The sequence below is a fragment of the Myodes glareolus genome, chromosome 3, assembly GCF_982192425.1.
Source record: "Myodes glareolus chromosome 3, mMyoGla1.1, whole genome shotgun sequence".
In the NCBI taxonomy this organism is placed as follows: Eukaryota; Metazoa; Chordata; class Mammalia; order Rodentia; family Cricetidae; genus Myodes; species Myodes glareolus.
The window spans coordinates 1,045,929-1,059,170 of NC_142028.1; the positions used below are offsets into that span (position 1 = coordinate 1,045,929).

The 13,242-nt window shown below is 35.2% G+C and overlaps 1 protein-coding gene across 1 annotated transcript; it reads left to right on the forward strand.

The window, feature by feature from the left end:
- The first annotated feature begins 492 nt into the window (after positions 1 to 492).
- LOC125399485 (olfactory receptor 4P4-like) lies at positions 493 to 1,834 on the forward strand. Its single transcript, XM_087903815.1, has 2 exons — positions 493 to 1,158; positions 1,565 to 1,834. Exons 1-2 carry the CDS (start codon positions 493 to 495, stop codon positions 1,832 to 1,834), a joined length of 936 nt encoding a protein of 311 aa, XP_087759941.1.
- The last annotated feature ends 11,408 nt before the right edge of the window (positions 1,835 to 13,242 follow it).

Below are 13,242 nucleotides of genomic sequence, written 5' to 3' on the forward strand. Positions count from 1 at the left end.
CACTTGCAATGCTTTTCATAAAAACTATTTAATAAACAAAATAAATATTTTACTAACATATCCTAAAAATTTATAACAAAATATTAATTCTAAAGCGATAGTCAATAGTTATTTTTATTGTTTCCTTCCTTTTCCTGGCAACCCTAAGCTACTAAATGGTTAAATTACACTGTGATCAGGAGCTCATGTATTTGTATATCCTGTATAGTGTAACCACACATCTTTGGTTGTACTTTTCACTAGTGTGACTTTTAGCACTACATACTTTTAGTAAAGTGATTAATATTGTTGAAATGATGATGACATTCAAATGAAAAAAAATTTTCCAAAATATAAGAATTAGAAATACACAGAGAAAAGAGAGATATTTTCAAAAGTTAGTGTAATTTTTATAGTATTTTATATGATTCATATCATGATTAATGAACATTTTTAATCTTTCTCTATCATTTGCTTTCAGCTAACTCCATTGAATCTTAATTTCTTTGGAATATGGAATGTACCAATAACATCACTGAATTTATACTGTTAGGACTTTCCCAGAACAAGAAAATTAAAATTCTGTGCTTCCTGCTGTTCTTGTTTTGTTACACAGCTATTTGGGGGGGAAACATGTTCGTAATGATATCTATCATGTTCAGTAAGCTAAATGAAAAACCAATGTATTTCTTCCTGAATTACCTTGCTTTGTCAGACCTGTGCTATACGTCCACATTGACTCCCAAGCTTCTCACTGGCCTTCTCAAAGAAAGGAACATGATTTCTTATACCAGCTGCATGACTCAGCTTTTTACCATGCATTTCTTTGGAGGGATTGAGATACTGATCCTCACAGTAATGGCGTATGATCGCTATGTAGCCATCTGCAAGCCCCTGCACTACACCATCATCATGAGCAGGTGGAGGTGTCATGCCATGGTTGCTGCTTGCTGTATTGGTGCTTTTATACATTCTTTCTTCCAAAGTTTTCTTGTTATCAGCCTTCCCTTTTGTGGCCCCAATGAGATGGATCACTATTTCTGTGATGTTTATCCTTTGCTGTCACTTGCCTGCAGCAATACATACAAAGTTGGATTTCTGGTGGTTGCCAATTCAGGCACGATGGGACTGGTGACCTTCATGGTCTTGATGTGGTCATACTCTTTCATATTATACACTATCAGGGTGGTGCGGGAGAATTATCTGTATTCTGTCAATCATATTTTAATAAAACGCTGATTGGCCAGGCAGGCAGTATAGGCAGGAAAGCCAGACAGGAAGTAGGGGTGGAGCAAAGAGACTGGGAGTATTCTGGAAGCAGAAGCTCTCTCTCAGCCACTCCTGCGCAGACCACCGAAGAGGCAACATGTAAGCTGTCACACTGAGAAAGGTACTGAGCCCATGTGGCTAACATAGATAAGGATAATGGGGTAATATATGTTATAAGAGTTAACAAGAAGCCTGACCTAATGGGCCAATCAGTTTATAACCTTATGGAGTCCTGTGTGTAATTTTTCTTTGTTGCTTGCCGGCTGTTGGGGTACTGGGAAGGACAGAAACCCCAACAAGCCGGCCTTCGTGTTACATCAGGGTGTATCCTGCAGAGAGCCGTGGTAAAGCTCTTTCTACATGCTGTTCCCATGTAACAGTTGTTACTTTGTTTTTTGTGCCTGTACTTTTCATATATATTAGACCATCTGTCTCTTATCCAGAAGATAAAGTTTTTGCTCTTTTCTACACAATCATAGCTCCCATGTTCAACCCTCTGATCTATACTCTGAGAAACATGGAGATGAAGAATGTCATGAGGCAAGTTTGGTGTAATAAACTACTTTTATTGGAAAAAGAATCATAATATTTGCTGCTAAATCAGAGCATGAGAAATCTAAAATGTGATGCTTGTTTTTCTAAATCTTGAAACATTTGGATGTATGAGATTCAATGCTTAATCAATAATAGTAAATAATGGTACCTTTCCTGTGTGAATTGTAAGTAACATATCTTTCAAGATAAGTATTAAGGATTACTATCAAATTTAATAATAATATGCATTCATTGTGACTCTGTTATTAATATATTTCAAGTACCAGATTCAGCACTACATGTCATAGTACTAACTCTATGTCGTATTTTCTGAGTCTTCCTGTATACATATCATATTATATTTGTATGTATATACATATATTGGTAGTGATAGACATTATAAGAAGAACAGTATACCAGGGCTTTCTATTACTCATGCTCCAAAATTATCAAATTAAAATCTGTCATGTGTATGTGTCCAGAATGCACAGGAAAAAGCAGCAAACTGTAGGAGGTGAGATATTGGTTTGGCAGATTAAGAGACCTGCTTCAGCCTTTCTTCAAACTGCAAGGAACCATGGAGTTGGCTTGATCTAACCTCCTTGAGACGCATATGCTATATTTTTTTCATGTTAGTGTCCTTTCCTCCTGGGGCACAATGTTACTTTCAGGAAAGGAGAGACCAATGCACTCCCTCAATGTCGTGAAGCATTATAGCCACCTTATGTTTCTTTGTATGATCTTTATTGATTGATTGATTTTATTGAGCTCTTCATTTTTCTCTGCTTTCCTCCATTTATTTCCCCTGCCATGCAACCCTCTCCCATGGTCCCCATGCTCCCAATTTACATATGATATTTGTCTTTCTGGATCTGGATTAGCTCACTCAATATAGTGTTTTCTAGATCAATCCATTTGCCTGCAAATTTCAAGATGTCATTTTTATCCTGCTGTGTATTACTCCATTGTGTAAATGTACTACATTTTTCCTTATCCATTCTTTGGTTGAGGGGCATTTAGGTTGTTTCCATGTTCTCGCTATGACAAACAATGCTGTTATGAACATCATGTCCATTTGGTACAATTGAGCATCTTTTGGGTATATACACAAAAGTAGTATAGCTGAGTCTTGAGAAAGGTTGTTTCTTCTTTAATAGTCAAGAAGTATTAAAACTTGACAGGACAATTGTTCTTAGACATTAATATTATCTAATAATTACCCTTTCTAGTTTGCAAACTTTACTATTTCCTGTCAAAACAGCTGTACTGATCCTGTCAATTGTCATTAAATTCTGTTTTTGACAGAGTTATATAAAGTCTGGTAGATCTCATTAAAATGTCACAGTCTCAGTCTTTCGGTAACCCTTCGAACCCAACCTGGTCTCATTCCTCATGGCCATATCAGGTGGCCTGCTAAGAGTGGGCACTTATACCAAACCACATAGCAGAATATATTCTCTGTGTGGTAGGATACAGAAGTATAGTCCTGACCTTGTCTCATCCCCAACTCTGTGAATGGCAAAATAAATCTTAAATTTTGCAAATACCAAGACTAGAGATTCCAGCTAAGTTCTCTAGAAGTACTTATTGCCTGCCATATGCCATGTCAGGTTCTGTTTACCCAAATTAGAACTTACCCAATAGAAACAAACTGTAGACTGACCACAGTCTTAGGTCAGCCTCATAGACCCTGATTTCAGCCAAAATCAAAGTCTCTAACCTTCAGACTAGTCTTACAGGTCATGGCCCTCTATCAGGACAGGCTAGCTCCCAAAACAAAAGTTCAAGACCACATACTCCTCTAGGATGGTCCATGTCTTTAAACCTTTGATTGCATGGGTGCCTTCAAGAAATGAGTCAAATCCTGCAAAAAATTTCTGTTCCCCCATTTTACCCTACATCACATGCACCTTCCTAACCAGAGTTAAAGGCTCCCCCATCAGACTTGAGATCTGTGTTCACTCCCACTAACATGACCACTTCTTAGAATTTGTTATCAAGGCCAGATCTTGAAACTCATTAAAATGTATTGACACTTATAGACTTATACTAAGATGTGGATGTCACTTCCATTTGAAGTTGCACATTATTTATGAATTTAGGAATACATATGTATGTTAATGAACATATACATGCAAATACAATTGATGAAAAATAGAGGCACTGAATTCAAAAGAGATCAAAGAGTATACGAGGTTTGGATGAAGGAAAGATAAAGGAGAAATGATGGAATTACCTTACAATCTCAAAAAACTGATAGAAAATAGAGTTCTCCTATTATTTAAACACTCTTCCTAGCAGAAAACAAACATTCTCAGTTCTGTACTTCTGAGCTGCATCTTTATTTGGAATGAAGCAGGCATTAAAGTTTTCTCAGAATTTGTGTGAACAGAGAGCACAGATCTTGAGACTCAGTAGTACTGAGAAACTCTCAGTCTTCAGTTGGCATGAAGCATCTCAGAGTATAAAATATTATTGAACTTGAAGACATTATTATCAATTTATTCTTTTGTTTTATTTGAGCCTGCGAATCTCTTTACGTTAATCCTTTCTTTTTTATTGAAAATTTTTCACATAACATATTTTGATCATGTTTTCCTCTCCCCCGAATTCTCTTCTCTTCTCTTCTCTTCTCTTCTCTTCTCTTCTCTTCTCTTCTCTTCTCTTCTCTTCTCTTCTCTTCTCTACTCTTTGCCTCATATATTATATATATATAATTAAAAGCATAAAGCCAACATATCTATACATATATTTAATAAAATATGACTATATAATATATGCATAAATAAAAATTCACAAAACAACCATCAAACAAGCAAGCAAAAGATAAGATAAAACCTTCACCACCAACAAACAAAACAACAATAAAAAACCTTGCAAAAATGAAGCAAAATGTCCTCAAAAATATTAGCAAATATCTTATGTAAAGGACTATTCGTGATAGGAATCTGCATTGGAGTGTGGTTGAGATAGACAAGGAGACTCTATTAAAGAAAACGGATTTTTTTTTTCTTTGCCGATAGACGTCAATTGCTAATAGATTCTTGCTTAGGGTTGGCACCATCTGTCCTCTTCCCTCTCTCAGTGCTGGCAGACTTAAATTGAGCAGGTTCTGTGAATGTTACCATAGTCTCTGTAAGTTCATGGTGTATATCGGTTCTGTCTTATCTGGAGGACACCGCCTGCTTGGTGTCATCTACCATATCTGAATCTGTGAATCCTTTTACCTTTTCATTGTAACTCTTTGAACACTCAGGGTAAGAGTTTGATGAAGACATTCTATTTAGGTCTTAGTGGTTCAAAGACTCACAGACCGTATATCACCCAGTGTTGGATGTGTGTGTTAATTCCCATCCACATCAAGAAGAAGCATCTCTGTTGAGGGTAAAACCATTCTTTGACCAATGGAGATTGCAGTATGTGTTTAGGGATCATTTTATTGCTATGTTCTTTAAGCAGAAAGATACTAGCAAGCTTTCTCATAGGGCCACAACCTTTGACAGTGTCAGTTTTTTACATGATTTTAATCTTGGTGATATTTTTAAACTCCTCTCAGACCCTACCCACCTCCCTACTCACTCATATTCACACCCTTTCTCTCATTAGAAAACAAAAATGCATCTAAACTTAAAAATACAATAAATAAGATAAAAATAAGCAAAGAACAGGACAAAAAAATAAGAGAAAAAGATATCTCCTTCCCACAAAACAAAACAAACAAAAAAAAACACAAGATAAATATACAGGTGACATTGATGATTTCCTTTATTCTCCAATACCATGCAGAATATCTTCTGTATGATTAATACCATGAATGCTAGTCAGTAGGGGTAAAACATCTACTTAGCACCCGCTAGTGTATTCAATTTTGTCTGTTAAATTAATGTTACCCTCTTCAATAGTATTAATTTTTCAGCTAATTTTTGATTTTCAATGGTATTAATCCTGCCTACTAGCTGTTCATTATTACCCTGTAAAGACTATCATTTCTAAAAGTGCCACATTCTTTCTTAAGGATATAATATGAAGAAAAAAGCTGAATCCCAATATCCAATAAATGGATTATCACCATAAACGTATAGGCCTTGCAGAATACAATACATAGTATTAGCAAAAAGTTACTAAAAGTTTCAATGTTAATGTAGTCAGCCATATTGATTTATTAATTACTTGTTATGAGATCCAGTGAATTGTTTTAGGTGTAATTATCTTTATTGTCCAGCAGATGTTTTGATTGCAGAGTTGCAACTGCAATGATGTAACTGGTCCCGACACAAAGGGTCCTGAGCTGCTTTAGTTTCCTGACTTGGTACTGGCTAAATACTGAGAAATATGCTTTGCTTGACAAATTAAAAGCAATTAAATCAATCCCATACTTGAAACAAGAAGCCCAGAACTCATGGGCAGGGAGCAGAAACTGGAAGCTGCACAAGAAATGCCAGCAGCAAGGAACATGGCAGTTGGGGCGGGGGACATACATGTGCTTGGGAAATTTTCAAGTCACCTCCTGCAGTTAACATTGCTGTGGCAGAGGTTGTACAAACAACTGCTTAGGTTAAAGCAAGCCAGGCAGGCAGGATTGGGAGACACTCTGGGCTGTGGACCAGTTAGGTCCTCAGGCCGTCCACCAGGTAGGCATGGAGTCCAAATTCGCATGAGGTGACAAATGAAGAGAATGCTTAAATGAAGTTTCACACTAGCTCAGAATTGAGATTAAAAAAAGAGTTATTTATTTAGGGGCAGACTCACAAATCACAATTTTCAGCTGTAAGGGAGAACAGCAACTGAATCCCGCAGCTGGAAAAAAAGAGAGCAGGATGTGTGCTTTACATCAGCCTAAATAGTGTAAGAGGCCACGCTCAAGTGGGTGGGTAACTTAAAAGCTACTGGCACTAGGAATTTCTAAAGCAATAAGTGAGTACATACAATTTTTGTCTTTCTAGGTATGAGTTATCTCATTCAGAATGATTGTCTTTTCAAAGTCCATCTGTTTGCCTTCAAATTAATTGATTTAATTGTTTATAACAGCTAACTACTACTCTAATATGTAAATTTAGTGTCTTTTCCTAACCTTCCCTTGATTGAGAGACATCTATATTATTTCCACATTCAAACAATTTCAAATAAAGCTCGTATGAATATCGTTGAGCAAAAGGTGGTATGACTGACGACCTTTTAGGTATCTGCACAAGAGTGGTATAGCTTGTTCTTGTGGTAGATTGTTTTCCTCTTTCCTGAGAAACCACCATATTGATGTCCAAAGTGGCTATATAAACTTGCACTTCCACCATCAAGGAGGAATGTTCACTTTGCCCCACATTCACCACAGCAAAGTTGTCACTTGTGTTTTTTTTTAATCTTAGCCATTCTGACAAATATGAGATGACATCTATGGATCATTTTGATTTGCAGTTTCCTAACAGCTAAGGATGTTTTACATTTCTTTTAGTCTTTCATGGTCATTTAAGATTCCTTTGTTGGGAATTCTCTATAAGGATCTGTACCTCATTTTTAAATTGGATTATTATTTTTGATGTCTAGTTCCTTGAGTGTTTTTATATATTTTAGAGATCAGACCTCTCTCAAGTATGGGGTTGGTGGAAATATTTTCCCATTTTGTAGGCTGTCATTTATGTTATTGATGGTATCTTTTGTCTTAGAAAACCTTTTTAGTTTCTTGAGGTTCCATTTATTAAATGTTGATCTTAGTGTCTGTACTATTGGTGTCCTGTTCAGGAAGCTGTCTCCTATACCAATGTGTTCAAGGATATTTCTGACTTTCTCTTCTATCAAGTGAATCTGGACTTTCGTTGTTTGTTTTATCCACTTGGACTTGAGTTTTGTGCATGGTGATAGATATGGATCTATTTGCATTTTACTACATGCCAACATTTAGTTATGATAGCACCATTTGTTTACCTTTGTTGAAGGTGTTTTCTTTTTAATGTGTTCCTTCTTTTTCTATTTTGTGGAATAATTTGAGGAACAATAGTATTACCTCTTTGAACATCTTGTAGAGTTTTGCTTTTAAACTACCTGCTCCTGGGCTTTTTGGGTTGGGAGATTTTTAGTGACTACTTTGTTTCCTTAGCAATATAGGTCTATTTTGATTTTATATCTGACCTTAATTTAACTTTATTGAGTGGTATCTATCAATAATTTTTCCATCTCTTTTAGATTTTCCAATTTTGTGAGCTGCAGTTTTTTGAAGTATTACCTAGTTTATTCTCTATATTTCCTTGAGTCTATTGTTATGTCCCTATTCCTGTTATAATCAATCCTTAATTGATATCCCTAACCATGAGGAAAAACTTTGTTGAGAGAGAGGATGCCATCTTCTAGAATTACTTCCAGCTGTTATGGGGGTGATGTTCTTCCTATGTGATCCTGTAAACATGCTTGGACTTAGAGAATAGCCATTGTTCAACTCCAAAGTGAGCTTTAACTTTTAAGTAAAGGTATATAAATGTTGAGGTAATGAAATTTTTACTCTGCAGATAATATGTCATCATAAGACAGATTTCTCCTTGCTTGGTGATTCTTTCCAGATAGGTATTTTTTCTTCTTTAGGCATTTAGATATTCAAGGTCTCTCAACTTTTAGAAAATCAGTATTTTCCTGAAAAGACAAGACATAACACTGACCCAAACCTTATAAGGTTTACTTACCACCTTTGTGATTGACACCTCTGTGGAAGAACTGTCATTTCTCTGTCTTGAGGTTTTTCTGCTTCAAACTGAATCTTTATTAATTTTGATGGTATCCCTATCTTTTCTTCTCTTGTGAAAAGAAGAACAAAACTACTTCCCAAACATAGGACATCTCCTGGTTTCCATTGTGAGGTCAACACATTCTTGAAATATACCGGATGATTTAATTCAGAAGTTTCTTTTATTAATTCAAGGTTAGTAAAGCATTATGCAATCTATTTCTAGGGATATTTTTCATTACTTTCTGTTTGTTTAGCATATCATTTATAGTTTGATTTGGTCTTTCTATAAGTATCTGGCCTGTAAGATTGTTTGGTATACCTATAATATGCTTTATATATTATAATAAGAAAAAAGTTGTTTTATTTTCTTAGAGACATATGCTGGACCATCAGTCCTTACTTGAGTAGGTATACCCATAAAGGTTATACCTTCTAATAAATGCATGATTATTAAATCAGCCTTTTCTGAGCTCAAAGCAGTTGCCCACTGAAAACCTGATTAAGTGTCAATGGTGTGGTGTACATATTTTAATTTTCAAATTTTTGTGAATTGGAACACATCCATCTGACAGATTTCATTCCTTTGAGTACCATTTGTGTTATTTCCTGCAGGCAGTGGTGTTTTGTTACAGAAAGAGCAAGTAAGACATCTCCTTATCATCTCCCAAGCTTGTTGTTATGGAATAGAAAACTTTCTTTAAACCTTTGCATTAGACATAAAAATCTTAGATAAAATTCTGAGGCCTTTAGCTCATTTCCACTTCAAAATTGATGAATTTCTGAATTACCTTGTGTTAAATGACCTGGCAGACACATATGGGATTTGATGTGTTTTATGTATATGGGACAAAGTCTATTCCTAATTACACCTTGAATGTGAATGAATAATAAAGTTATTTTTGTATCATCTGGTAAAAATATAGTGATTTCAATAAGCAAAAAAAAAACCCTGTTTCTGTGAAGTTAAAGAAGTAACTATATTGAGAGATTCTTTAAAAAAGCATATAATTCTAGCTTTTGGACAAAATTATAAGGGCTTTTTTCTGCCTTACTTAAATCTTGTGATTTGTGATTTTCCTTTCATTATTTATTTGCATCAGTATAGAATGCATGGGCTCCAGTTGTTGGTGTGTCATGTACAATGAAGAGAAGAAAACAAGTAGTTCATTTTATAAGATTAATTCTATCACTTTCGGGATAGTTGCTATTATTGTGCCTAAAATATTAGTACTATCTCTTTGCCAGGGTTCATTTTCTTTCCATACTTTTAATTACATCAGTAGCAATAGGCATTATATTTTCTGCTGTATCTATTTTTCTAGTTGACAAAGTCTCAATTTTCCTTTTATAATTAATTCAGAAACCTCTTCCACATAAGTTTTTAATTTTTTACATAAATTTTATGTGGTAAAAATATCCATTCTGAGATAATATCTTTCTTCTGCCTTAAAATTCCTGTAGGGGAAATTTTGGAGGGCAATATGAATGAGTAGAGTGCAATTAAGATTTGGATTAATCTGATCCACATGTCCCTTCTGTATTTTCTCTACAACCAAAATTAATTCTTTCTCAGTTTCAGCTGTTAATTTCCTGGGACTATTTAACTTTTTGTTACCATGTAAGATTTTGTTTGGATGAATTATTTAATCAGGTGTTATCCCAACAGTGGGGCAAAGATTGGAATTATCTCCTAGCAATCTTTGAAAGTCATTAATAGATCGCAATAAGTTACTCCTAATTTGAGGGGTTCTTTTTTTGTGTTCCAATTTTCTGTAAAACATTTTATAAACTAAGAAATTGATAAAATCTCCTCCTTTTAGTTTTTCCAAAGCCATTTATAATCCCCATTTAGGCAAAACTTTCGTTACTTCTTCAAACATTATTTCTAAAGTATGTACATTTGAATCAGATAGAAAAATGTCATCTATGTAAAGGTAAATTATAGATTTAGGAGATTCTTTATACATTATTTTCAGTGGCTGAGTTACAAAATATTGGCACAGGGTGGGGCTCTTGAACATTCCTGGTAGGAGGATAGTCCCTTGTTATCTTCTTGTATGCTGAGAATTGTTATAAGCAGGCACTGTGAAGGCAAATTTTTCTTTCCTTTCCTTGTAACGGTATAGTTAGAAAAAAATTTTTAAATCAGTAACTATAAGAGGCCATCTTTTAGGTAATAGGGAAGGCAAAGGAATTCCAGCTATTAAAGAGCCCATAGATGAATTACCTTGTTGACAGCTCTTGAAGATGTCACCATTCTCCATTTTCAAGATTTCTTTTTAACAACAAATACAGAAGAATTCCAAGGGCTTCTTGATTCTGCGATATGATGAGTATCTAATTGTACACAATTTCTTTTTAGTTAAAGACCATTGTTTAAACCATATTAATTTTTCAGTTAACCATTTTAAAGTACTGCCATTGGGTACTTCTGAAGTTCTGTGAGATGTTTTGTGTTCTTGCACAGCCTGAAGGACTGGGACCTTTTTTCATGGCACCTTCTAATATTCTTTTCAGAAACATGAGTTTCTGTGACTTTAGAAATGTTAATCTGGGTATTCCATTGTTGTAGCAGGTCATGACATGAAAAATTCACTGAGATATTTCCCACATATGTCCTCAGCCTTCCTCTCTGTCCATATGACCTTATGCATTCAACCCATATTGTGCTTTATTTTTCTTGACATAGGGTTCCAATTCCTAGGAATTGAACATCTGCCTCGTGAAAAGATCAATTTGGATGCCTAGATTCTGGAATAATGATAGTCTCATCTGCACCCATGTCCAGTAATCCCTCAATTACAATGTTATTTATATGTACTCTTATTTTTGGTCTTTGATCATTTATATAAGTCTGTTAAAATGTACATTTCTTTTTTTCTATTATAATTTTTGATTCATCTTCCATGTTTCGTCCATCATCAAAAAACAGTATGGTTTTTTAAAACATGCACTAGATTTTTTAATTGTCCTGGTGAGGCATGTCATTCACAGTGACTGGGAATGACTGGATCATGTTTGACCTGCAGTCCTGCAAGAGGGCCCTCAAGGAGTTTTCTGGTGGTATTGGATTTCTTTGTTTGTCTTTTGATGGTCTACATTCATTGTTCCAATGTCATCCTTTGACACATCATCTACATATTGCAGAAGATTGAGAACTTCTATTTGTGTCATTCCCAGCAGAGACATTATTTCTAGGAATGCCTTGTCTACAATCCCTTTTCAGATGTCCTATTCTACCATAATTAAAGCATTTGGCATTTTGATGTCTTCTCATACCTTTGGAAATTGCATCTCCTACCCAAGCCTCAGTGTTATAGTCAAATGTCTCAGTGTTCATTGTATGCAGAATCTATTCATTCACTGGTACTGATCTAACTTTTAAAGGTCCAAGTATCTTTTTGCATTCTAAGTTATCATTTCAAAAGCCAGAGATTCAATAAGTACTCATTTAGCTTCTGGGTCTGTAACTCCTATTTGTACAGCCTTAGTTAATATTGATAAAAATACAAAAAGGGTTCTTTTTGGCCTTATTTAATACAAGTATATGATTCAATTCTATTTTCCGGTTTTAGGTGCTGTCCCAAGCATTTAAGGCTGCTGTGTGGCATAGGCACAAGATGTGTTCATCATAAAGAGTTTGATCCTATAGGTCAGATTAAGTGCTCTCACTAAATATTTGACCTTGGGAAGCTCAAACCGAATCCAAGAGCACATTAGAAAAATTATCCATTATGATCAAGTCGGCTTCATTCCAGAGATGCAGGGCTGGTTCAACATACGCAAATCTATCAATGTAATCCATCATATAAATAAACTGAAAGAAAAAAACCATATGATTATCTCACTAGATGCTGAAAAAGCATTTGACAAAATTCAACACCCATTTATGATAAAGGTGTTGGAGAGACTGGGGATACAAGGATCATACCTAAATATAATAAAAGCAATATACAGCAAGCCGACAGCTAACATCAAACTGAATGGAGAGAAACTCAAAGCCTTTCCACTAAAATCAGGAACGCGACAAGGCTGTCCACTCTCTCCATACCTCTTCAATATAGTGCTTGAAGTTCTAGCAATAGCAATAAGACAACATAAGGGGATCACGGGGATTCGAATTGGAAAGGATGAAGTTAAACTTTCGTTATTTGCTGACGATATGATAGTGTACATAGGCGACCCCAAAAACTCTACCAAAGAACTCCTACAGCTGATAAACACCTTTAGTAACGTGGCAGGATACAAGATCAACTCCAAAAAATCAGTGGCCCTCCTATACACAAAGGATAAAGAAGCAGAGAGGGAAATCAGAGAAGCATCACCTTTCATGATAGCCACAAATAGCATAAAATATCTTGGGGTTACTCTAACCAAGGAAGTGAAAGACCTATTTGACAAAAACTTTAAGTCTTTGAAGAAAGAAATTGAGGAGGATACCAGAAAATGGAAAGACCTCCCCTGCTCTTGGATTGGGAGAATCAACATAGTAAAAATGGCAATTCTACCAAAAGCAATCTATAGATTCAATGCAATCCCCATCAAACTCCCATCAAACTTCTTCACAGACCTTGAGAGAACAATAATCAAGTTTATATGGCAAAACAGAATACCTTTCACAGTATGAACAAAAGGTTATTAAATCCCAGATGGTGATACTGTCTGCAATTATATAGCTTTCAAATTTATTCATTTATTTATTAATCAAATAAACTTACCTTCCTTAATGAGATTTCAGTAAATTGTTG

What these genes read in the sequence shown, in the direction of transcription:
- LOC125399485 (XM_087903815.1), top strand. Translation starts at nt 493, where the DNA reads ATGGAATGTACCAATAACATCACTGAATTTATACTGTTAGGACTTTCC. An exon ending in ACTCTTTCATATTATACACT is followed by an intron (nt 1,159 to 1,564) that starts ATCAGGGTGGTG and finishes CCTTCGTGTTAC; the next exon opens with ATCAGGGTGTATCCTGCAGA.